The sequence below is a fragment of the Impatiens glandulifera genome, chromosome 3 (assembly GCF_907164915.1).
Source record: "Impatiens glandulifera chromosome 3, dImpGla2.1, whole genome shotgun sequence".
Taxonomy (NCBI): domain Eukaryota; kingdom Viridiplantae; phylum Streptophyta; class Magnoliopsida; order Ericales; family Balsaminaceae; genus Impatiens; species Impatiens glandulifera.
The window spans coordinates 5,414,641-5,438,547 of record NC_061864.1 but is presented as its reverse complement, the minus strand read 5'-3'; the positions used below and the strand labels follow the sequence as shown (position 1 = coordinate 5,438,547).

Here is a 23,907-nt window from a genome sequence, read left to right as displayed (position 1 = left end):
ACGTTTTAATATTAATATAAGTTCAACTTTTTAACTAACTAATCTATATATATAATAATGCTTAATTTTTAAAGTGTCCGGATTGCCGGGTCGAGAGCTGTGGTTAATTTGGATAATTTAAATTTTAAATAGAAAATTCTTATTTTAATAATTCATCTTAAATTTCAATTAACATATTCATTTATCAAAAACAAAATTTAAACCGACAAACAAACTCACCTATTCTATTCATATTTCTCTTTTTTTTTATTTATTTTTTTAAAATCGAAATCTAACCTAACAATACAATGAGTATTGTAATAGGTCTTTTATATAAAAAATTATGTGGAGATAGAATTATAATTTACAATAATTTATTTTGTATTAATTCATTAACCAATTCAAATAGAAAAAACGAAATTCTCATCAATAATCAAATATCTTATATTTCACTAAAACGCTTGAGGTGAAACATATAACAGGTAAAATTGTGTTAATTTGTTCTGTCTACTCTAGTTTGTAAAGACTTTTGATGGATTTCTCTATTAAATATGTAAATATAATAAATAAATGCATCAATCTCTCATAAGTGTGTTTGTGTATTTGCTTTCCATTACCCCATATAATTAGGGTTTCTTATTTTTTTTATAAGAGGTTACTATCATTTGAATAGATTTTGGTCCATAGTGGCAAATCGATTATTTAATTATAAAATATAGTGTTCACACAATAAATCTTGACTTTTAAGATATTTATCAATGCATTTATTTATTACATTTTCACATTTTAATAATATAATAAGGAAATTAACCATCATACCACTAATTTTCTTAATTAACATTTCTAAGATCACAAAAAGTCTTAAAACAAATTATAGTTCAACACATTAAAAAAAATATCATTCAAACTTACTAAAATAGTTTAAATGATGAAAATGATTTTTAAAAAATTAAATATTATGAGTTTAATTAATATTTAAAATGATTTATGTTTTAAGTGAATGTCGTGTAACTGTTCATACATTCAAAATATATATAATTGGAATATTGTAACTCACATGGGCCATGAAAAAAATTACACATTCAATCTCACATCCAAAAGAAACTAAATTATAAAATAATCTTTAATATAGATATCGTAAGCGGTTGCCAAAATCTACGCGGGTCCTCCTATTCGGATCATCATCAATTCATCATTGCAAGTAATTAAATTTTCATATATATATTATATTATTTCTTTTATCATACCAAATCTTGTCTTTCATTTCTTCGATCGATCTCAGCTTCAAAACTATCAATTTGTGATTCAAGATCACTAATCTAGAGTTTGTTTGATAAAATGGTTATTGGAATTTTTTCTAAATAATCTTTGTTTAATTTTATTTTATTTCAATTTTACCCTTCTCATAATTGGTTCTCACTTTCTCTCTTCTTATCCAAAATTCTATCCCTTTAATATTTTCTCTATAAGCCAAACAAATAACCCATCCTTTTATTTCATTAAACTCATTTCTTCGTTCAAATCATTTCTTTCTTCCTTCTCTCAATTTAAATTATTATCAAGGATTTAATCAGCTAAATTTATTTATTTATTATTTCTTCATTCAAATCTTTTCTTCTTCCCTTTTTTTTATTATAATATTTTATTTTATTTTATTAAATTGACAAAAATATTAACTTAAATTAATTAATATATTTATTTAGAACCGATAGTTTAGATTTAGTTTATATAAAAAAAAAGTTGAATAAATTTCTTTATAAATATTTAGTTTAGATTGGATATATTTATAAATTAATTAATATTTGTAAGTCAAATATATTAACTTTATTTTTTAGTATAATTATTTATTTATTTGACTTATTTAAATATTAAATGTTATATTAGATAATATGGTGTGTTAAGTGTGTTAAGTTGAATTTATATTGAGTTATAATTTTTATTTAATATAATTAATAAAAATAATATTAAATTTAATTAGAGAACAGTTTTGATATTTAAATAATAAAATTATTTACAATAACTAATTAATCAAACAATCTCTAATTAGGGAAAGAGAAGACAATTTTATTATAATAACTTCCAAACAAATGAGAATCCTAAATGTAAACCTATGTCACGCCCCCATTCAACTTCCAAACAATTTTCAAATGATTAATGGTTCTTTAAATGTTGCAACTCTTTCTATTGAATCAATATATGATAAAAAAGAAATAATAATAATCTGTGTTCAATAATAATAAGTATACAGTATTTTGATATTTTAATTTATATATTATATTTTAATAATAAGATGAAATTCAAGATTAATCTCATATAATTCTAGAGGAGTATACAGTTTTTAACTGGTCGACATCATTCATGGGCCGTTTTCAAATTTGTCAGGCCACTCATTGCCCTTTTATAAAAATAAATTATTGGCCCATGAATTTTAATACAAACTTAATAGATTTATCGAAATTATATTGGGTTGGTCTTTGAAAATATTTTGGGCTTCTATAAATTGTTTTCGATTTAGCCCATTCAATTTTTTAAACCAACTATATTCATATACCATATTTTGACAAAATAAATATAACCTATTATTTATAATCAGTTTAATAAGTGCAATTATTATTCTACAATAAATAAAAATTAGTTGTGAAAATTATTATTATTTTCTGTCATTTATATATTAAAAAATACTTTAGTTTAATATAACTATAGTGTAAGTATTATACTATTATTATTATTTTTAGTTTAAATGTAACTATAGTATATATTATTTTTTATTCTATTAAAGGTAAAAGTTCATACATTTTAAACTAATTATGTATTATTAATATTCAAATAGGCAAACCTTATTGGGCCGAATTTAAGGTCCAAACTTAATGTACATATCTCATTTGATAAGATGGACCGGGTTCCTTCTTTTCCCCAAATTATTGAGGTGGATTAATAATAGGCCACCAAAATTTAGTTTTTAATGGTAATAAATACATCAATTATTTTATATATTAGTTTAATCCTTAAGAGGCAAAAAAACAAATTATAAAATGTAGTTTAAATGATCAAACACATTGGAAATGAGATTCTACTCAAATATACAATATTTACAAATTATCTAAAAGTGTATCAAATTACATATTATTTTGAATAGTCCTACAAAAATAATCCATCTAAACATTATATATCAAATTAGCTAAATAAAGTCATTTAACAATTTGATAAGAAACAAAAGTTAATATCTAAAATTATTTACCCTCTTTTTTAACCACCTAAGTGTATTTTAATTTCACAATTTGAAACAATATATGTGATAATAAATCAAGATGCATTGCTTAGAACATCATCTTAAGATTAACTATGGTGGCTCCATATAGTATAAGTGACTAGCAAATTCTTAAATATATATAACCAAAAAAAAAAAAAAAAAAAGTGTACCTTAAAGAGGGATACTTATCCTAAAAATATTTTGGACCATCAAAATATAAAGTATGTACATTTATGACTTTTTATTTGGAGCAATCAATATACATTATATATAAACATTGTTTGAAAACCCAGTTTTTTACTTACAGTAACTTGAACAGGTTTCGAATTTTTATTTATTTATTTAAAAATTATTTTTGTTTTGAATATTTTATTTAAGTATTAATTTAAATAAAATAATGTTCTTAAATATACTTTAAAATTTATATATTAATAAATTTAATAATGTTTATTTATTCAACTCCACTCCAACTCTAATTGTTTCTAAATACTATAATTAATTATTTTTTATTAACACAAAAATTGATTAAATTTTATATTATTTTAAATGCTACATTTATATTTAAAATGATAAAAGTCGTCTAAACACAACGAAAAACATGACATGAAAAAAATATATAAGCATGTTACTCAACATATTATTGAGTTAATGAATCTTTAAAAAGAATGAATAATTCACCGACTTACTCTACTACCGACTTACTCTACTGAATTTTCAGAACGAATATTAAAAAATATCGTAAAAATATAATTATGAATGATATATGTATCATACAACTACGATCATTACAGGATTAACAAATTCTATCAAACTTATTCATAATCCGCGTGATATTTAATTTATTATATGAATTTAAAACAAAATAAAATTATTATCTTTCTCCAATTTAATTTAAATTTAAAAAATAAACTAAAATAACAATATTTTTTACTTAGGATATATATTCAATCCTCCCTAATTTGATATAGAGAATTAAAATTGTACAAAATTTTATTTTATCAATTATATATTCTCAAGAAAGTAAAACATAACAATAATCATAAATGATAATAATATGTAAATTTTAACTTGCTTGATATAATATAGAAATTATTAAACTTGTGTGATAAAAGGTGCATACTTTTTAGAGAAGGGATTTGATGATGAAAAGGCTCTCAAGCAAATGTTTGGAAACTTAAAGACAAAATAAAAATAAATAAATAAATAAATAAATAAATAATAAAAAAAAGAAAAAGATAGACAGCGACTGTTCTCCGTCCACCCGGGACTTGATCGCACGTACGCGGAAACATGTAGAGACAAATAAATCCCTTGTCATAGAGATAGAGAGAGAAAAACTTATAATTAAAATTATTTATTTAATAAAAACTAATCATTCACCCCAACCCTACACACCAAACACCCCCTTATTTTAAATATTAATACTATTTTTATATTTACTCTTCTTTTTTTTACAAAAGACAAATTTTCTTTTATTTTAGGATCATAGAAAATTAAAATCTATTATGTGAGATATTAAGTCATTTCCAATCTTCTTCTCAGAAATACATAAAATAAGTCACACATTTGAATACATCAATTTTAATTAATATGTATGTGTTTGAATCTATACAACTTCATTTAAAATCATTTGGCATTATTTTCATTTTGATTTAATTAAAATAATATATATTAAAAAGCTTTATAAATGATATTAATATAACTTCATCTTATTAAAAATATGTAATTTAAACAAATATATTTGACATAAAAATGTACGGGATTCTCTATCTAAGATAGAAGATCATTTTTTAAAATATATATTTAGATAATAATTGAAATAATTAATAAAAAAACAATGTTTTTATTTTTAGTTTAAGATGATCAATCAGAACAATTTCTAATCCAATAAGACCGACTATTTTGGTGAAAGTTAATTGTACTTTTTTTTTTGGCTTGTAAGAGGGGGTAATGCAGGAATTTCATAATTTAGACAGCTTAGGGTATATCTGGTAGTTTATGGACAAGTGGAGGGTATTTCTATAACTGTATTGAAATACATAAAAAAAAAGCACATTTATTTCAATTTAGAGAAAAATAAATGTTTTAAAATGGTACAACTAAGGGAATAAATATGTAAGAGATTGAAAATTTGAAATGAGTGTGAGTGTGGGACTATATATTGTCTGGATTTGTTTGGAGTGCTTAATAATTAAATTATTTTTATATCAAAACATTATAGGTTTATATATATTTAGGGACAACCGAATAACAATTTAATAATAAATTAAGTTGATATTTAACTAATTAATTGATTTAAAGTGACATTGATATAGATTGTTATATTTATAAAAGTAATTTGATGAAGATTGTTAGGGCTGCGAAAAAAACCGGAAAACCGGTAATTCAACTAAACCGATAGTTAACCGGTTTTATTTTAACGGTTTATTGGTTAATCGGTTCTAGCGGTTCTAGTTAATCGATTTTTTACCGGTTAAACGGTTCGATTTTCGGTTTCCCTATTTTTCTAACGGTTTAACCGGTAAATCGGTAATAATTATATATTTTATATTTTATAATTTGTATTAGTTATTTTATAAATAATTTTTATAGAATAATTTTAAAAAAATATTATAATCTAAATAAAATTTTACAAAAATAAAATAAAAACAAATTGAAATAATTTCATTAAAATATGTAAAATTGATTTTATAACGATACAAGATAACGTGGAATTATAAATTAACAAAATCAAAATAGTTGAGCAAATTAAAACTTGATGTCTTCAAAGTTCAAACTTAACTTTATGTTTTAACTTTTTCTTCAACACGGAAACACATAAAATCAAAGTTATAAATTATAATTACCGATTCCACTTCCCGTTCTATCGGTTAAAAATGGGATTCAATCATATTCGCTTATACTTGCTTGGTCAAAAACTAATCGACATAATGAATTTGAATTTACTCAAGGAATATATAAAAACCTAACAGAATAGATATAAAATATATTATTATAATATAATATATTTATATTATATTATAATAGAGACAACAAAGGATGGAGAATAGTATAAAAGGGAAGTCCAAATAATAATTTAAAAAAAATATATATTTTATAAATTTATTACTTAATTTAAAAAAATTGAATTATCGGTTCCTAGTTAAACCCGGTTAACCGGCCAGAACCGACCAAAATCGATAGAAACAAAACCGGTAAAACCGATACCATTAACGGCCGGTTAACCAGTTTGTAAAATAAAAGCCAAAACCGGTATTAACCGAACCGTTTAACCGGCCGGTTGAACATCCCTAAAGATTGTAACTAAATTATATTTGTAATTATACTAACATTAATCTTTTAATTTGTTTTTAGGATGAATATTGAAGAAATTAAAAAATTATTACTATTGAATGAAAACATCTTTAGATTTCAAATGGAGTTAGTAATAACCCTTTTACTAGTATATTTTTTTTTTTATTTCACTTAAAAATGTATGGTTTTTTTATTTGATTGAACTAAATGTGAATCATGTAACTTTTATTTATATATATATATATATAATAGACAAAAATAAGTACAAAATAATTATAATTAAATCTCTAATAAATAAATAAAAATATTACAAACTAAGGTGTAATATCACTAAAATTAAATGTAAACTATCTAGATAAAAAAACCAAATATTATCGAAAGGTATCGACTAATCATCATTAAGAGTGTGTCATCATCTATGATATCTTTATTCATTTTTCTTAAGAATGTGGCGATAAAAATTAAGAGAATAATGTGTAAATTTCTATGGGATCTTCTAATTCATCGTTGTCATCTAGTTAATTGGGATAATGTTGCTACGAAGTTGAATAGTCTTTGGATATTAATGATCAGATATAAATATGGTCAAGATTTGTCCGATTAGTTTATCAAAATGTCTAACAATCCAGCGAGGTGTAACATTTGAAGGAAAATTTATTCTACGTTGAAAACGTTTTCACAAACAATCCAAATTCATCGTGGGGATGAATTTTTTTATCATTTTTGGGACGACATTTGATGTAGTGTCAAAAATATATCTGCAACATATCGTAAGTTTGCTTTCATTGCTATTTCTAGAAATGCCACAATTAAGGAAATGTTTGATCATCGGTCTAGTGATTTCGCTAACTAAATTAGATATAGAAGAAAATTAAACATTAGGGAGAGTTCTTCACATAATAGAGTTTTATTTTTGATAGGACACGAACAAGACAATGAGACATGAATAATTTTCATTGGGACATTACTACAATTTATTCGCTAAGATGATTTCATATGATTTTTGTTGGAAAATATTTTCGGAGTCAAATATACCATCAAAATTATTGTTTTTTTTAATAAAGTGTTATTCATAGTGGAATTCGAACAATCGGGATGTTTAGAGAATGTATTCGAACAAATAAAAAAACAATAGAGATAAAGAAGTTTTACAACATATTTGGATAAGTCTTACTAAAAAAATTGATAAAATACTAAAAATATCAATTGAAACAAAATGTATAAGCTTGATTATGAAAAATAAAACAAGGATGGTTAATGTTAGTAAAATTTCTCAAAATATCCAATATGTTAATGGGTGAAACGGAGTTCTCCAAGATTTAATATTGTCTATTTTGTTTTTAAAGAACTCTTATATATATTCATCTATATCTCAATTGTACAAAAAAAAATCAAAATAAGAAGTCAATCTTGCTCAAACACATCATTACTCCTAAAACTCTCATTATAACTTAATATATTCATGTTTGAAACACTCTAGAGATAGATTGTAACACACTCTAGGCTTAGTTTGATATTATGCTAATATTTCAAATCAAAATAAATATTTACATAATCCATAAATTTGTGATCTATGGCATCACTTTTTATTTTAATATACCTTTACTAAGAATATTCCTATATTTAGCATGAAGTCATTTAAAAAAAAAGAGGTTATAAATAAAAGATGACATTTTAAATTGAAAATGTGTTAACTTTTCTAGATAATAAACTCCCAACTTAAAAAATAAAATAAAATAAAATAAAACTATTCTATTTTGAATGATTGTCAAATATCAAAACCTCTTGTCATGTTTCAACTTAATACAAGTTTATTTTTGTTGTGGGTTAAATAAAATGAATGAAATGGAGGTGTGGTAAACCATACATTAAGGGTTAGTTAGATTTGATAATGAATTTAGAATAGAACATAAAATGACATATATATATATATAGCAAACAAATTAACCTAGATCTAAAAAATAGATGGAATGAAGGTTACCCTTTGTAGGGAGGGGCTTGGAAAATGGGAAATAAACCTCGGAATTTGTGAATAAGTGAGGATTATAATATTAGATGACCCATGAATTGATAACATATGGAAATTCCCCCCCTTAATAATATTAATATTATTAATGATAATAATAATTTATAAATGACTGGAAACAGAGTACTCAAAATAATTTAACCTATTAGAGACATTATTGTGGATCGATGCAGAGAGAGAGATAGAGAGAAAGAGGCAACATGGCATGTGAGCACCAGCTGTGCTATTGTTCCCCCTCTTCTTCTTCTTCTTCTTCTTAATATATACCATTCTTACCTTCCTTACTCTACCCTTTTGACTCCATTTTCATCTTCTTCATCTCCTTTCTTCAATGACTAAACTAAACTAAACCAAACCCAGAAGAAGAAACCACCTGAAAGATGAGAACTTTCCATGTCTTTCACCATCATCACCGTAAGCAGTTCATCATTCTCTTCTATCTATTCCACCTAGTCTTCTCTTCCTCCTCTAATAATGACTTGCAGCTGCTCATGAGCTTCAAATCGTCTCTTTCCGATCCAACTTATCTTCAGAACTGGTTACCTTCTAATCCCATCTGTAGTTTCAACGGAGTTGTTTGCACGAATTCAAGAGTCTCCGGTATAGACCTCAGCTACTCGGACCTTAATAACATTGATTTCTCTATTATATCTTCACTTCTTCTCTCTATTTCCAATTTGGACACACTTTCGTTAAAGGGTGTCAATCTCACCGGTTCTATCTCCTTCTCTTCCAAAACTAAATGCACCGCCGCTTTGACGAAATTAGATCTGGCGGAGAACGGACTTACTGGCCCTGTTTCTGATATCTCAAGTTTGTCTTCTTGCTCCGGGTTGAGTTTTCTCAATCTATCGAAGAATGGTTTTGACTTTAATATCGCCGGGAAAGACTATACAGCCGGATTACAGCTCAAACTTACAGATTTGGATCTTTCGTACAACAGAATCTTGGGGTATAACGTTGTTTCGTGGTTGATTTCTTCCGGCTGCGACGGCCTTCGTTATTTGTCGCTTAATGGGAACAGGGTCGCCGGAGATATCACCGTTCTGAAGGACTGTAAGAGCTTGGAACATTTAGACCTTGCCGGGAATAATTTCTCATCTGGGTTTCCTTCCATGGGAGATTGTCAGTCTCTGCAGTATCTCGACATCTCATCGAACAAATTCTACGGAGATATCGGCGTTTCTCTCTCATCATGCAAAGTCTTGAATTTCTTGAACATCACCGTCAATCAGTTCAACACGACTTTCCCCGAGCTTCCCGGCGGCAACTTGAAGTTCGTCTACCTCTCCGGCAACCATTTTTCTGGACAGCTACAGGAAAATATCGTAAAGTCTCTCTGCTCTGAGCTAGTTGAGCTGGATATTTCACAGAACGCTTTATTTGGTCCATTCCCTGAAAGCTTCGGTGGTTGCTCTTCACTGGAAAGACTCGACATTTCCGGCAATAACTTCACCGGTGAGTTGCCAATCGATACTCTTCTAAAGATACCCACCTTGAAGAACATCTCCTTAGCTTATAACAATTTTGTTGGTAATTTACCTGATGGGTTTTCTAAATTAACGAATCTGGAATCATTGGATGTTAGTTCCAACAGCCTCTCTGGTTCAATACCAGGGGAGATTTGCCCTAATAATCTGAAAGTTCTGTATCTTCAGAACAATCTCTTCACCGGTCCAATTCCAGCTAGTATTGGAAACTGTTCTCAATTGGTCACGCTTGATCTGAGCTTCAATTATCTAACAGGGACAATCCCTTCTACCTTTGGTTCCCTTTCAAAGCTCAAAGATCTGATTCTATGGCTGAACCAGCTCCACGGTGAAATCCCACCGGAGTTAATGTATTTACAGACATTAGAGAGCTTAATTCTTAACTTCAATGAATTAACTGGTAGTATTCCACCTGGGTTAGGAAACTGCACAAAATTGAATTGGATTTCATTGTCCAACAACCAGTTAACCGGAGAAATACCCGAATCGCTCGGCCGTTTGACTAATTTAGCGATTCTCGAGCTGGGTAACAACTCTATCACGGGCAGGATCCCGCCGGAGCTCGGGAATTGTCAAAGCTTGTTGTGGTTGGATTTGAATACGAATTCGTTGAATGGAACTATTCCGCCGGAACTATTCAAACAGTCGGGTTATGTCTCGACTGGGCTTCCCGGAAAGAGATATATCTACATTAAGAACGACGGCAGCAAACAATGTCACGGCGCCGGAAGCTTGTTGGAGTTCGGCGGGATTAGACTTGATCAGTTAAACCGCCTTTCTTCAAGACATCCCTGTAATTTCACTCGGGTTTATAAAGGGATAACTCAGCCGACATTTAATCACAACGGATCTCTCATATTTCTCGATCTTTCGTATAATGGGTTGGGTGGTAGTATCCCAAAGGAGCTCAGCTCAACGTTTTATCTATCCGTTTTGAATCTAGGGCATAACGATTTGTCCGGTCAGATCCCGCCGGAGCTCGGGAGTATGAAATTCGTCGCGATTCTAGATCTTTCCTACAATAAGCTAAACGGGTCGATTCCTCAGTCTTTAACCGGGTTAGCTTTGCTAAGTGAAGTTGATTTATCCAATAATAATCTCTCCGGACTCATTCCTCAATCGGCTCCGTTCGACACGTTTCCTGACTACCGATTCTCCAATAACTCCGGGCTTTGCGGGTACCCGCTTTCGGCCTGCGGATCGGGTTCTCGGGCGAATTCAACGGGTCAGCATGGCAAGTCTCGTCGGAGACCGGCTTCTCTAGCCGCGAGCGTGGCCATGGGTTTGTTATTCGCTCTTTTATGCATTTTCGCGATTATTATCGTGATCATCGAGATCAAGAAGAGGAGGAAGAGACGGGAAGTTGCATTGGAAGCTTATATGGACGGCGGACGGGGTCATAATTCGAATTCAGGGAATACGAATACGGCTTGGAAGTTAACCGGGGCTCGTGAAGCATTAAGTATCAATCTTTCCACGTTTGAAAAGCCTCTTAGGAAGCTCACATTTGCGGATCTTTTGGAGGCCACAAACGGTTTCCATGACAACACTCTGATCGGGTCGGGCGGGTTTGGGGATGTCTATAAGGCCCAATTGAAAGACGGGTCTGCCGTGGCTATCAAGAAGCTCATACACATTAGCGGACAAGGCGATCGAGAATTCATGGCGGAAATGGAAACCATTGGGAAAATTAAGCACCGGAATCTCGTACCGTTGTTGGGTTTTTGTAAGGTCGGAGAGGAGAGGCTTTTGGTTTACGAGTTTATGAAATATGGAAGCTTGGAAGATGTTTTACACGACCCGAAGAAGGCGGGTTTGGTGAAGTTGAATTGGGATTCGAGGAGGAATATCGCAATGGGGTCGGCTAGAGGGCTCGCGTTTCTACATCACAATTGCATTCCTCACATAATTCATCGCGATATGAAATCGAGCAATGTTCTACTCGACGAGAATTTGGATGCTCGTGTCTCGGATTTCGGTATGGCTAGGTTTATGAGCGCGATGGATACCCATTTGAGCGTCAGTACTCTCGCGGGTACTCCCGGTTATGTTCCTCCCGAATATTATCAGAGCTTTCGTTGTTCCACAAAGGGCGACGTTTACAGCTACGGTGTGGTCTTGCTCGAGCTTCTAACCGGTAGACAGCCGACAAACTCTGCCGATTTCGGAGACAATAATCTAGTTGGATGGGTGAAGCAACATGCGAAGATGGGAGTAAGCAAAGTATTCGACCCCGAGTTAATGAAGGAAGATCCCGGGTTGGAGGTTGAACTTTTGCAACATCTAAACGTGGCTTGTGCGTGTCTAGACGATAGGCCATGGAAACGTCCTACGATGATTCAAGTTATGGCGATGTTTAAGGAGATCCAAGCGGGTGGGTCTGGGATCGATTCGATGTCGACTATTTCCGGAGAGGACGGTGGGGGATTTTGCGCGAATTCGATGGAGATGTGTAGTATAAAAGAGGGTAACGAACAAGGAAAGACTTGAAAAGAGATCGGAAAGTGAAGCCGAAAAATTTTCCAAACCCTGAAAGTGAAAGATGGGTGTTATACACGAGATGATTTGTTCGTTGTTATTGTTGTTGTAATCGCATTAAAATGTATGTAAAATTGTAGGGAATTTGAATATTTTGTTATTGTGAGCCATAAAAGGGGATATGTCATGTGTTAGGTTGTTGTTGTACTCTACTAACATAATATTATTATTGTACATATTATTATTATTATTATTGTTATAGTTCAAAAATATTGTTATTATTATTATTATTTTGATGTTATTTGTCCTTTACTTTTAGACTTCATTCAATCCAGATCTAATCTCAATTTTAAATTAGATCCATGACCTCACTTTTATTCACCAACTGTAGTCAGTCTTTTTCTATCCTCTGCCTTTTTGGCTTTTTCTATATAGTCTTTTCACTCTCATTATTATTTCAAATAAATCTATTAGTAAATATTCTTGTCATATGAAATAAATTTATGGGCAGGGAACTTAAATAACATGAATTTTATTTTAAAAATTAATTTTTTTTTTAAATTTTTTACTCAAACACTTAAATTTAAACGAGAGGTCAAAAAAGTATTGTAAGCAAAAGGATAGAAATGAAAAAAAGAAAGCTAAGAGAGATATTCTTGATAATTTATCTTCAACTCTATATATGAACTCAGTTTGAATGAATAAATAAGTACTAACAAAATAATTTCTGACTTTTAATTATAACAAAGAGTTACTTTATCTTTTTTTTCTTTCAAAATATCTTGAAACAATGAAATATGTTGCGTTATTTTAAAAAAACAATATATTGTTAAAGGAAGTGAGTCAATAAAAAACAATATTATTAAAGGATGAGCTTGTACGTACGGTACAATCATCCTAAATAACTTTAGCTTCAAATTAGATATTCATTCCTTTTTTTTTTTAAATAAAAAGTAGAGAAGATATTCATATTGATACCTAGGTACAACTTTGTTTGGAAATACGTTAAAGTGAAGTGTAACTGAAAAATATTAGATTTATTAATATATATATATATACTTTAAATATTATATTTCATATGGAGAACTTTTATAGGTTTTTTTTTATATATTTATGAATTTTTTTTATTATATTTGTAACTTTGGACAAAGATAAATTTTGCTATGTTTAGAATTTTAGGTAACGATTCTACTAACACATTTTAAATTTTAATTGATTTATTGGCCTTCTCTTTCATTCCTCATTGTTATTGAATTCAAATGAGTTCTTGTTTCTAAAAAAAAACATGATTAGTGGATATTTCTAATTGAATTTAATATTTGAAAATTTGGTATTATTTAAAGTCTAAAACTTTATTCAGTTCATTTGATATTTTAGATGTTATTTTTTTTTTTTAATTAAGGTTTACTAACCGAACACTTCTTCGTAGTCATGATTTTTGCTTCTATATTAGCGCTCCGAGTTGGAATCGTCAAATTAATGTTCTATGTTTAATTCCTTATTTTATTTATGAGAATTAATTTCTTAATAAGATATTTGAAATATATAATTAATTAGAGGAATGACCACATATTTGAATTCTTAGTGGCCCTTACTTCCAATTCTTAAGGGATACATTAGTCGGAAACTCAACCATTATTATTAATCTGCAATTTCTAGTTTTAAATTAATAATAATAAAAAAAAAAAAAACGAGGGAGAGGAATCTTGGAGTTGAAGTTAAATTAATAGAAAAGTGAAAAGAATAAAATATTAAAATAAAAGAGAGCATACAATTGCATGCTAAGGCACATCGATCTTCCTTCCTGGCAATGGGCATATAATAAATATAATTAAAAATATAATATATTTAATATGGTCAAACCAATCCAATCCAATTCATTCAATTCAAACAAACAAATGCATGGATCTCTATAATGCATTCTCATTAATTAATAATATTAATATTATTTTTTTAATTACTGTATGGTTCTGTGTGCATGTGCACGTGTAGACTTAGTGATGTTTGTTTCCATCTCATTCCTAACCTAACTCTTCACAACAATATTTTACTAAATTACCCCCCAACTCACCTACTAATTAATTCTTTGCCAATTTATTAATTAATCTTTTTTCTTTATGAAGAAATAAATCATATTATTCACTCATTTCTTTAATTTTCATTATAATTATATATTAATATAATGCTTATAAGGATGAACCAATTACATTCAAGGCCCTCACCTCAATGCATATGCGAACAAAATTGATTTCCAATAAATAATTAAGGTAGAAAGAGGTTCTGGCAGCATAATTAATACTATATATTCAAAGAATTATTTTTTAAATAAAAAAGGAGTTATATAACTTAATCATCATCATCATCATAATTAATAATCCTAAATAATATTAAAACTAACTACAAGGCATGTGGTTTGGTTGATTTATTTATTTTAGTAAAACCAACTAATTAATTAATAGTTTTTTTAATTAATAAACTAATTATTATTATTTTAAATTTAGAAAGTTAGTACACTTATATTTTAATTTAATTATTTTTTTAAAATAAAATAAATTTTGTGATATTTGATTTTTTAGACCTTCTTTTTCTTACCCTATCCTAATTAATATGTTGCCAAATTATTGTGACATATATGCATGAAAAAGCTGGCCAAAACCCACAAGGTTTAATTTTCTAGAAAAATACATTAAAGGGAGGCAATATTGGTAGAGAAATTAATAGTTTTAATTAATTAATTAATTAATTATTTCATGATTATAAGTTAAAGCAATGTTGGAAAGGTCAAGGGGACAGCCAAAGATGAGAAATTTCGTATGCACGAGCGGTTGATTTTGATTTTGATTGTGATTTTGAATTTAATTTATAACTATTTAAATAAATAAATATATGAATTATTCATGTATGTTATGATGGCAAGAATGAAAATTTTGTCTCTTCTGGACAAAGGTGCATGAATCATGCTATACGTACCCACCATCACTTCTATAAATAAGTTCATTATTATTATTATTATTAAACAGTTAATTAACTTAATTAGTTAGCTAGGTCACTATTCAATGTTAATTAATTCAAATCAATTTGACTCGACCCCAAATTATTTAGACTTGTCAATTTATAATTAGTATGGTAGTTGTAATTAAATATGATTCAATTAATTCCAATTAAAAAGAGATGAATAAATCTTGAGTAATTCTTTTGGTAAAAATTAATAAACTTATTTTGATGAATAAATAAATATATTTTTAATATGTGTACGTATAATTAATAAAGTAGTAGTAATTAATAATAAAATATATTATTTATGGGTAAGTGTAGAAAAATTGCCTGCCTTAAGACCAGCATTAGCATGCATGTATGTGTGTGTGTTGCAAAAAGAAAGGTGAATTAATTAATTAATTAATAATATTTCCTTTACCCAAGATTTATCTCATCATATCTCCTTAGTTATAATTAAATATTTCATCATCTAGCTAGTTAAAAGGACAAATACGTACGTACTCTCACCGTCGTTACTAATATTTATTATTTCATATTTAAATGTATTTTTAATGAAAAATGAAAATCCTTCATATAAAAGAAATTAAGTATATATTAAAAAAATCAAAAATTAAAATTCCTACACAATTAATTATGAGCATCAAGATCTTAAAAAATCGATCCATATATTGATGCAATATATGCATCTACACAGGGTCACCTAACCCAGAGAGGATATTTAACCAACACAGTAAAGTTTTTTTTTTTTTTCACATTAAATTATTATACATCTTTCATATTATTTTAAAAAGTATTAAAGAATTTTTTTCATAGACACCAATAAATATCAACATTTGGGATATAATAATAATATTATAAATGATTTATATAAGTCTAACCTAATTAAAAGCGATACAACATTATTATTATAATTTTCTAAACATTGCCGACTAATATATTTGTCTTGTTATTCCAACAACCTCCACTGACATTATCTTTATTAAAAATTAGAATTAGATTAATTAGAAATGAATATTACCCCCCAAAAAAGTATGTACAAGTTAGAAGGGTAAACTAAAATATCAAAATATATGTTTAAATGTTATTAGTTTGTGATGTGTTTGTTTTATTAACTCAATCTCAATAATAACTAATAAGTTAATCTGTTTAGGTAATTCATACGAAAGACCTAACTCTAAAGGGGATTAAATGACTAAAATCATTGAGGTAAATATATCTTTTTAATGTATTATTTATACTTAACATTCAATTCTTCAACCCAAATCATGACCAAATATACATGATATTTTCTTTCTTCATTTATTTATTTATAAAGCAAAACAATATGATGCATGTATTTGAAGGTTGGCATAAAAAGAAGAGTGTTGGGGAAATGGGAAGTAGAGAGAAAGGCTGAAAAAGCAAAAAAAAAAAAAGGCACAATACTTGAGGCCTCATAATGTGGAGAGTTTGTCTAACAAAATTCCAATAGAAAAGCCAAAGCCAATCTTAGTTTATATATGCTTCTATTTCTTCACTTCACATGTTTATCTTCTTCCAATAAACAATTCCACTCATATTGCCTTGTCTATTTCCTATTTCCACACCCCCTCAACATGCATGTTACTTATTATATTTACTTATTTCAAGGGATATTTGTCCCCTACATAACCTATATATTTTTAGGGCTTTGTGTCTTTTTCTTTTTTTTTTTTACATTGGTTCCTACGGATTTGATCGAATGTGAGTTGTTTTTGGCACAACGAGTTTGGACTTTAACTACGTCATATATGATGCTCCAACAATTTAGAATATTTCTTCTAAAAAAATTGTTCCAATACTCGCGAAAGATGAAGGAAATAATATTTTCTTTTTTAAAAAACTGATAAAATATCTCACAATAAAGTCTAATATTCAGTTCTTTATTAAAAAAAAATGATTTAAATGTGAAAACTATGACTATAGATAGTGCAAACTACAATATATTAGATCGGGATGAAATAAAAAAAAATATTATAATTATTTATGTATATTACCTATTAATTATTAATCTTGGAGGCTTTGTAAAAAAAAAAGCATAATATATTTAATGACCCGAATAATGTTGAGAGTAGACCTTGGGGGGTTTTGTGTAGCTGTCGAATTATTAAGTGTTCATGTTTTTAGTCAATGGTTGGTTGGTGGTGATTGTAGTGAGCTAATAATGACATCATTTGAAAATAGCATTTATCACAATTTTTTATTAGTAATTTCATTTAATATGAATACTCTAACCTACATCACTCAATTAGAAACGAAAAAAATGGTTAAATATAAAAATCCATACTCTATTCAAACAATCAAGTTAATCTCATTAATATTTTAGTTTATTTTAAATTAATATTTATAACATTTAACTTATTGAATATTTATGTTTTTATTAAGAAAAGTATCTATATCAATAAAAAAATATATTATTTTGAATTATTGTTATAAATATTTTTTCAGTAAATATCTTATTTATTATTATTGTTTCTTTAATTGAACAATTTTTTTTAAACAATTAATATTTATTTCTATTACTAATAAACTTCATTTAATAAATAATTAAAATTATTTAATATTAATATTCTTGTTTAAGGATTGAATCATTGGATGTTAGAGTCACATATATAACAAAATATTAGTACCATAATCATTAATTTCAATATATTATAAACTAAATATATATATATATATATAGTTAGATAAAATCAATATTTTGTATCTAATGTTATACTCAAGTATATAGGATATCAGTCTTAAAAGGGAAAAACATAATACAACTATACAAGTAGTAAATAAACAACATGGGCATGGCTCTTAATTGTCAAAAAAACAAAAAAGAGATTTTAAATAGCTAATTAAACTGCCCAAGTATTTGTATACAAGTTCTGACCATGCATAATGCATGTAATAAATTCCAGGTTTTTGAAAAAGAAAGAAAAAAAGGGTGATGAGACTCCTGGGCTGGGAGGGGAGGTAAGAAACATACAAGATGAATTTGATTTTTAGGCAAGAACAATTTATTTTGGATACAGAAAAAGCAGCAGCAAAAATGTCAACCAGAAATGAGCATAAAAACAATGACTATGATATTGGCTACTATAAGAGGAAGTCTCATATACTGAGTTGCATAAATGAGACCAATAAACTGCCCCTTGAGCGAATTTCTTCTCACCCCTGAAAATTCTTGGAAGCTCCATCCTCTCGGTCCCAAGAACCGCTCTTCATTCAGTATCGCCATTGCATTTGCCAAAAGGAGGCAACCTTCTAGTAGTGTCCAAAAACCCATTCCCCTCTCTGTGCACCAATTTTAATAATACAACAACAATCTTATACCAAACAAACAAACAAAAAACAAGCACTTCCGATGTAATTGTGACAAAATATATGATGTTTCCAAACAGACTAGGCTAGGCTATGTAATTGGAGGAATCCAACTCGATAACACAAGAAAGTACTATAGAGGTGTCACACTTGTTCAATCCAAACTATGTTCCACTCAAGAACAAAAAAATGATGAATTGCATCTAGGTATTCACAATTAAGTAGAAAAATAGTTGCTGTTTTAGAGTCATGCAAAAGAGAATATCAAGAATAACTATTAATCAACAATGGAAATGGTTAAGAATCAAATCCACATAAGTTATAGGAAGGGAAAGAGTTAATTATCCCTAACAGAAACCCATGAATGCAAAACTTATCATTAGATGAATACAAACAAGAAGAACATCAATCAATAATCAGCTGATGTCCAGAAGAAGGGTTATATGGCTAAGAAATTGACTTAGTTGAATCAACAATACTTAGAAATTCATCATCCCGCAATCAAGTGCCAGTGAGTTTCAGAACATATTCAAGCTCACAATCAAAATATTTAATCATCTATCCAATCCGTATGTTCATATATATACAGGTTATCATACATTCTACACTGTCTTGAAGAATCATTAATTAATCAATCAGACAGAAAAGGGAACAACAAATTACCCCAATTGCAAGTCAAATAAGTTGAGAGTTTTAAACTATCTTCAAATTCAAATGAAGAAATATTCATATGATCTAGTAATAAAACAATTGAGACTCAGACAACAGACAGACTATCACAAATAACAAGCAACACCTTATCGGAAGAGTGTGAGTGGAACGGAACGATACCTAGTTCTGGACGGAGATCTAGGATGTGCCGTGAGTCGGGATTGTACAGATCCGTTAAGTAGAAACGTCCGATTTAGAATCTGCTGATTGGAGAAGCAAATCTGGCGATGATTAAGAAAACGGTGGAATCTGTCTGTAAACCCTAACAAGGTAGAGTCGATCGAAGAATGGTAAAATGGTGATTAGATAGATCATAGATTTACAAGTCGGAGGAGGACCACCGTAGATGGAAGAAGCGTCCAGCAATTCTTGCGCTTTCAACTTTGCAGTTACATGGGCCGGACTTTTAATTCATCATCTTTTGCACAACTTATTCAAACTACTATATCAAAATAATGGGCTTTTAAAAGCCCAGAATTAATTAATTCATAAACTGAAACTCTGAAATTTTATTTATTATTATTACTATATAAATAGAAAAACAAATATAGATACTCTCATAACGTTGAATAATGGTAGTATCATTTAAAATTGGAATTCATTGTCATCTTATATTTCTTTAAATTATCGTGATTATTTATTAAAATATGTAAATAATTTTGCAACTTGAAATACTAATTAGAACAAAATGATAAACTTTAAATTTTAATTGAATGAAGATAATATATATATATATATATATATATATATATATATGGGCCTTTTTTTTATACTCGTACTTTCATATATCCAATCTAGGAAAACCTTGATAAAATTGGGCTAAAGATAGATGAGAGTTTTTTATAAAAAAAAAGAGAAAGAAAAGAATTCAAACTACTCCACCAATTCTTTCAACCAATTTTAATTGTGATGTCACGCATATAAAAATTGCAATCACATTTATTATAGACTTCTAATAAATATTAGAATGTATTAATTAACTTTTGGCCGTGAATTGTGTGATAGGCAGTACTGTAATTATTTACTTCGAATGTATTTAGTCTATTTTTTTCAGTAAGTAATGATATTTAAGTTTAGGACGTTATGTCTTTTTTTTTTAGATTTTTTTTTTAAACCAAACAAATCACTCTATAATTAGCAGAATTTATAGTTATTCAAAAAAACTACATTTTAGAGACCAATGCTCCATGCAACCTCCAACAGTGTAAGGGTTTGTTCGGTCCAGGTTATTTAAATAACCTGGAGGGAGAGAAATGATTATCGGTAAGATTAGTGATGATTTTGAGAAGATGATATTGATATATATATATATAAATAAAATAAATAATTATAATTTTAAATAGAGAGTATTTTAATATTTTGATTAATAAATTGATTGATTTGGAGGAGGAGAGGGGAAGTGAAATAACAATTGATTTTGTTGGGTATTTGGAAAACCCAAATCCAAACAAGGCCTAAGAGTAGTTCTATTTCAAAAAATGGGACACTCAAATGTAATTGTGAGTCAGAACATGTGTTAACATAACATTTAATCACCGTGACTAAATTATTTTTTTGTTAATAATATTATAAAACTACTATATTTACTGAATCTAACTAATGAAATAAATTTTCGTACCTACTACATCTTAGGGTAGTTACTACACTGAATGTATGTACCTTAATATTTCAAATGTACCTTGGTATTGCTTAGACTGTTTCCAAACAACATATATTAGATTTCGCAACAAAGGGGTTCTACAATTTTTCACATTTAACATTTTTGAGGTATAAATTTATAGTGCAGCTATTATTTGGCATTTAAAATTTGAAAGTATTTTAAGTTATAGAATAATAATTTCTAACTTATTTCACTCCAACTCTAATTATTAATTGGCACAAAAATGATGAGGGAGACATGAAAATCAGCGCTACCTCCCGTTACAATCCTATATCTGCTGCCTACATTGCCTATCCACGTGAGCATGCTCCTCTTTGTCGGCCTCAAAACCCTAGTATAACAAATTCAACCTGTCGGCCTATTATTATTATTATTATTATTAAAGTTTTTGTCTTTTAAATTTAAATAAAAAGTAATAAAATAAATTTAAGATTAAATTCATGATCTTGCTTTAAATCATAATTTATTGTTATAGTCTCAAAATAATTACACCCACCCCTAATTTAAAGCATATATTTTGAAGTAAAAATATAATATAATTTTTTTTTTAAAATTTAACTGCTTATATATTCAGTTTAATCTCACTTTATCATTCTTTGAACTATATATTCATAGTCATTTATTAATGAATTGAAAACTCTTCAGCTTTCATCGATTTAGCATGTAGATTCTTAAATTGGAGTTGCATATTACAAATATTAAAAATGATAAACTCAACGAAAAAACCAGCGAAAGCAATTCAACGAATCAACGTGGTATGTCATGTGAGTAGGAGAGAGAAAATCTTTAAAATGTCCCGAAACGGGAATTTTAAAATTCGAATGAGCGTTTTCGGAACGTAGGGACAACATGACAGGCCACGTCGAATTAGTGGACTTGTTTTCGATGATTTTTATGTTGAGTTTACCATTCTTTACAAATATATATGTTGATTAAAAGATGATTACAATAATAATTGATTATAAAAATAATGGTTTGAAAGAGTGGTGGGGGTAGCCAAATAGTTATTACTATGAAGTAGGATAGTTAGTACGTACTATTTTAATTGAATAACAGACAGTAGTACTATTGTCAAGCCAATATCATATTAATAACCAAATTTAATTTCATTATTTCAAAGTTTCAGTCAAATCTAATAAGACTAACTAAACCTCTCAATTCAATTAAATTTGAACATGTAAGGGCTTGTTTGATGTTTGGTTATTCAATTTTTATTTCAAAATCCATATATCTTATCAACAATCTAATTATCAATTTTATTCATTTAAATACCTAAACTATCCCCTCTCTCTTTGAGTCACCTTAACATTTCTCTCTTTAATCCACAATTCTCACACATTCACCATATCCTCTCAACCCAGGGGTAAATCGGTCTTAAAATTTTAAAAGTCAATTTTTTCCTTGTTTTTATCAAACTGGGGTTTTTAAGAAAAAACCCGAAACCCAAAAACCCACTTCCTCAAACAAGCCCTAAATTTAGTGGAGATTAATAGTTGTAGTTTATTATATTGAATGTAATTAGTTATATAGATATAAGATGTAAGAGATATAATTTGTATAGGGTATTAAAATGTATAAATTATAGATTAGATTAGTGTTTGATTAAAATAATATTTAAAAAAAAAATTATATATATAAGTTTTATAATTTTGTGTTTGGATGTGATATAAAAAAAAAGTAGTAAAATGAGTAAAAGACTATTTTATCTTTGTATTTATATAAATTATTTTAATATTTATCTTATATTATTATTAATTCTATTTAAATTAATAAAAGATAATTAAATATTATATAAATATTTTTTTTGAAAATGGTTAAAAAACATTTCATTAAAATTCTAAAAGTGGGAGGGTCAAAAATCAAAGTTAGATAAACCCTATCTATGATTAAAAGATGACAATTAAGCGACCTTAAAAAACTGATTAGTAGCCATCAAACATACAAAAAATAGAGATTACAAACAAAGATTACAAATTGTATCAAATCCTAATTATCCCAATCAGAATTTTTATTTCTATACCAACTTGATGTTTTAACAAGTTGTCTTCCTCTTTCCCTTGTCCTTCCTCTTCTCCTTCCTTTTAGAATGAAAGAGGGGTGAACTGAAGATGATGATTAGTATTGCCTATTCTCATTTTGATTTTTTCCTTTATATGAACCCGTTCTAATTTGATAAAAATAATTATTCTTCAAGAATTCTGAGCTCTTCACCTTATTGTTCTCAACTTGAATTTCAAGATTATTGTCTTAATTTTCTTCAGTTTAAGCTTTAGAATCCTCAACAACTTTGAATTCCTCTATATAAACCATAAAATTCTCTTTTTTCTCTTGATTAGCCTGAGTATCTTCCTCCCTGTTTTAATCAGCAACCACTTCAACTTGATTGGATTGAGAATTCTCAACTATCTCTTCAATATGATTAGGTTGAGGTTCCACCTCCTTCATCGTACTGCTTTCGTCTTGTACATAATTTTCTTTATCTTCTTTTCCTGATCTTTAACCAAATTTTGTCTTTTGATAATAGACACCTCTGTTTCATTTTCCTTTATTTTTACTTTCTGGCCTTTATGAATTTTTTGATCTTCTTCCTTAGCCAAATCACAATTTGGGCTTGCATGTTGGAAGGTATTGCAGAAAGTACATCTGTATGGCCTCCTCTCATAAGTGATTTTCATGCCAATAAGTTTTCCTTTTT

General features: G+C 28.3%; 2 protein-coding genes across 2 annotated transcripts; one reads left to right on the top strand and one right to left on the bottom strand.

Annotated features, from left to right (window-relative positions):
- Window positions 1-8,706: 8,706 nt before the first annotated feature.
- Window positions 8,707-12,801, top strand: LOC124932059 (systemin receptor SR160-like). Its single transcript, XM_047472662.1, has one exon. The coding sequence runs from the start codon at window positions 8,930-8,932 to the stop codon at window positions 12,527-12,529; it is 3,600 nt and encodes a 1,199-aa protein (XP_047328618.1). The 5' UTR covers window positions 8,707-8,929; the 3' UTR covers window positions 12,530-12,801.
- A 5,542-nt stretch (window positions 12,802-18,343) lies between these two features.
- LOC124931877 (protein transport protein yos1-like) lies at window positions 18,344-19,878 on the bottom strand. The gene is made up of 2 exons (XM_047472454.1): window positions 19,673-19,878; window positions 18,344-18,814 (listed from the first exon to the last, which is right to left on the bottom strand). Exon 2 carries the CDS (start codon window positions 18,804-18,806, stop codon window positions 18,573-18,575), a length of 234 nt encoding a protein of 77 aa, XP_047328410.1. The 5' UTR covers window positions 18,807-18,814; window positions 19,673-19,878; the 3' UTR covers window positions 18,344-18,572.
- Window positions 19,879-23,907: the final 4,029 nt, after the last annotated feature.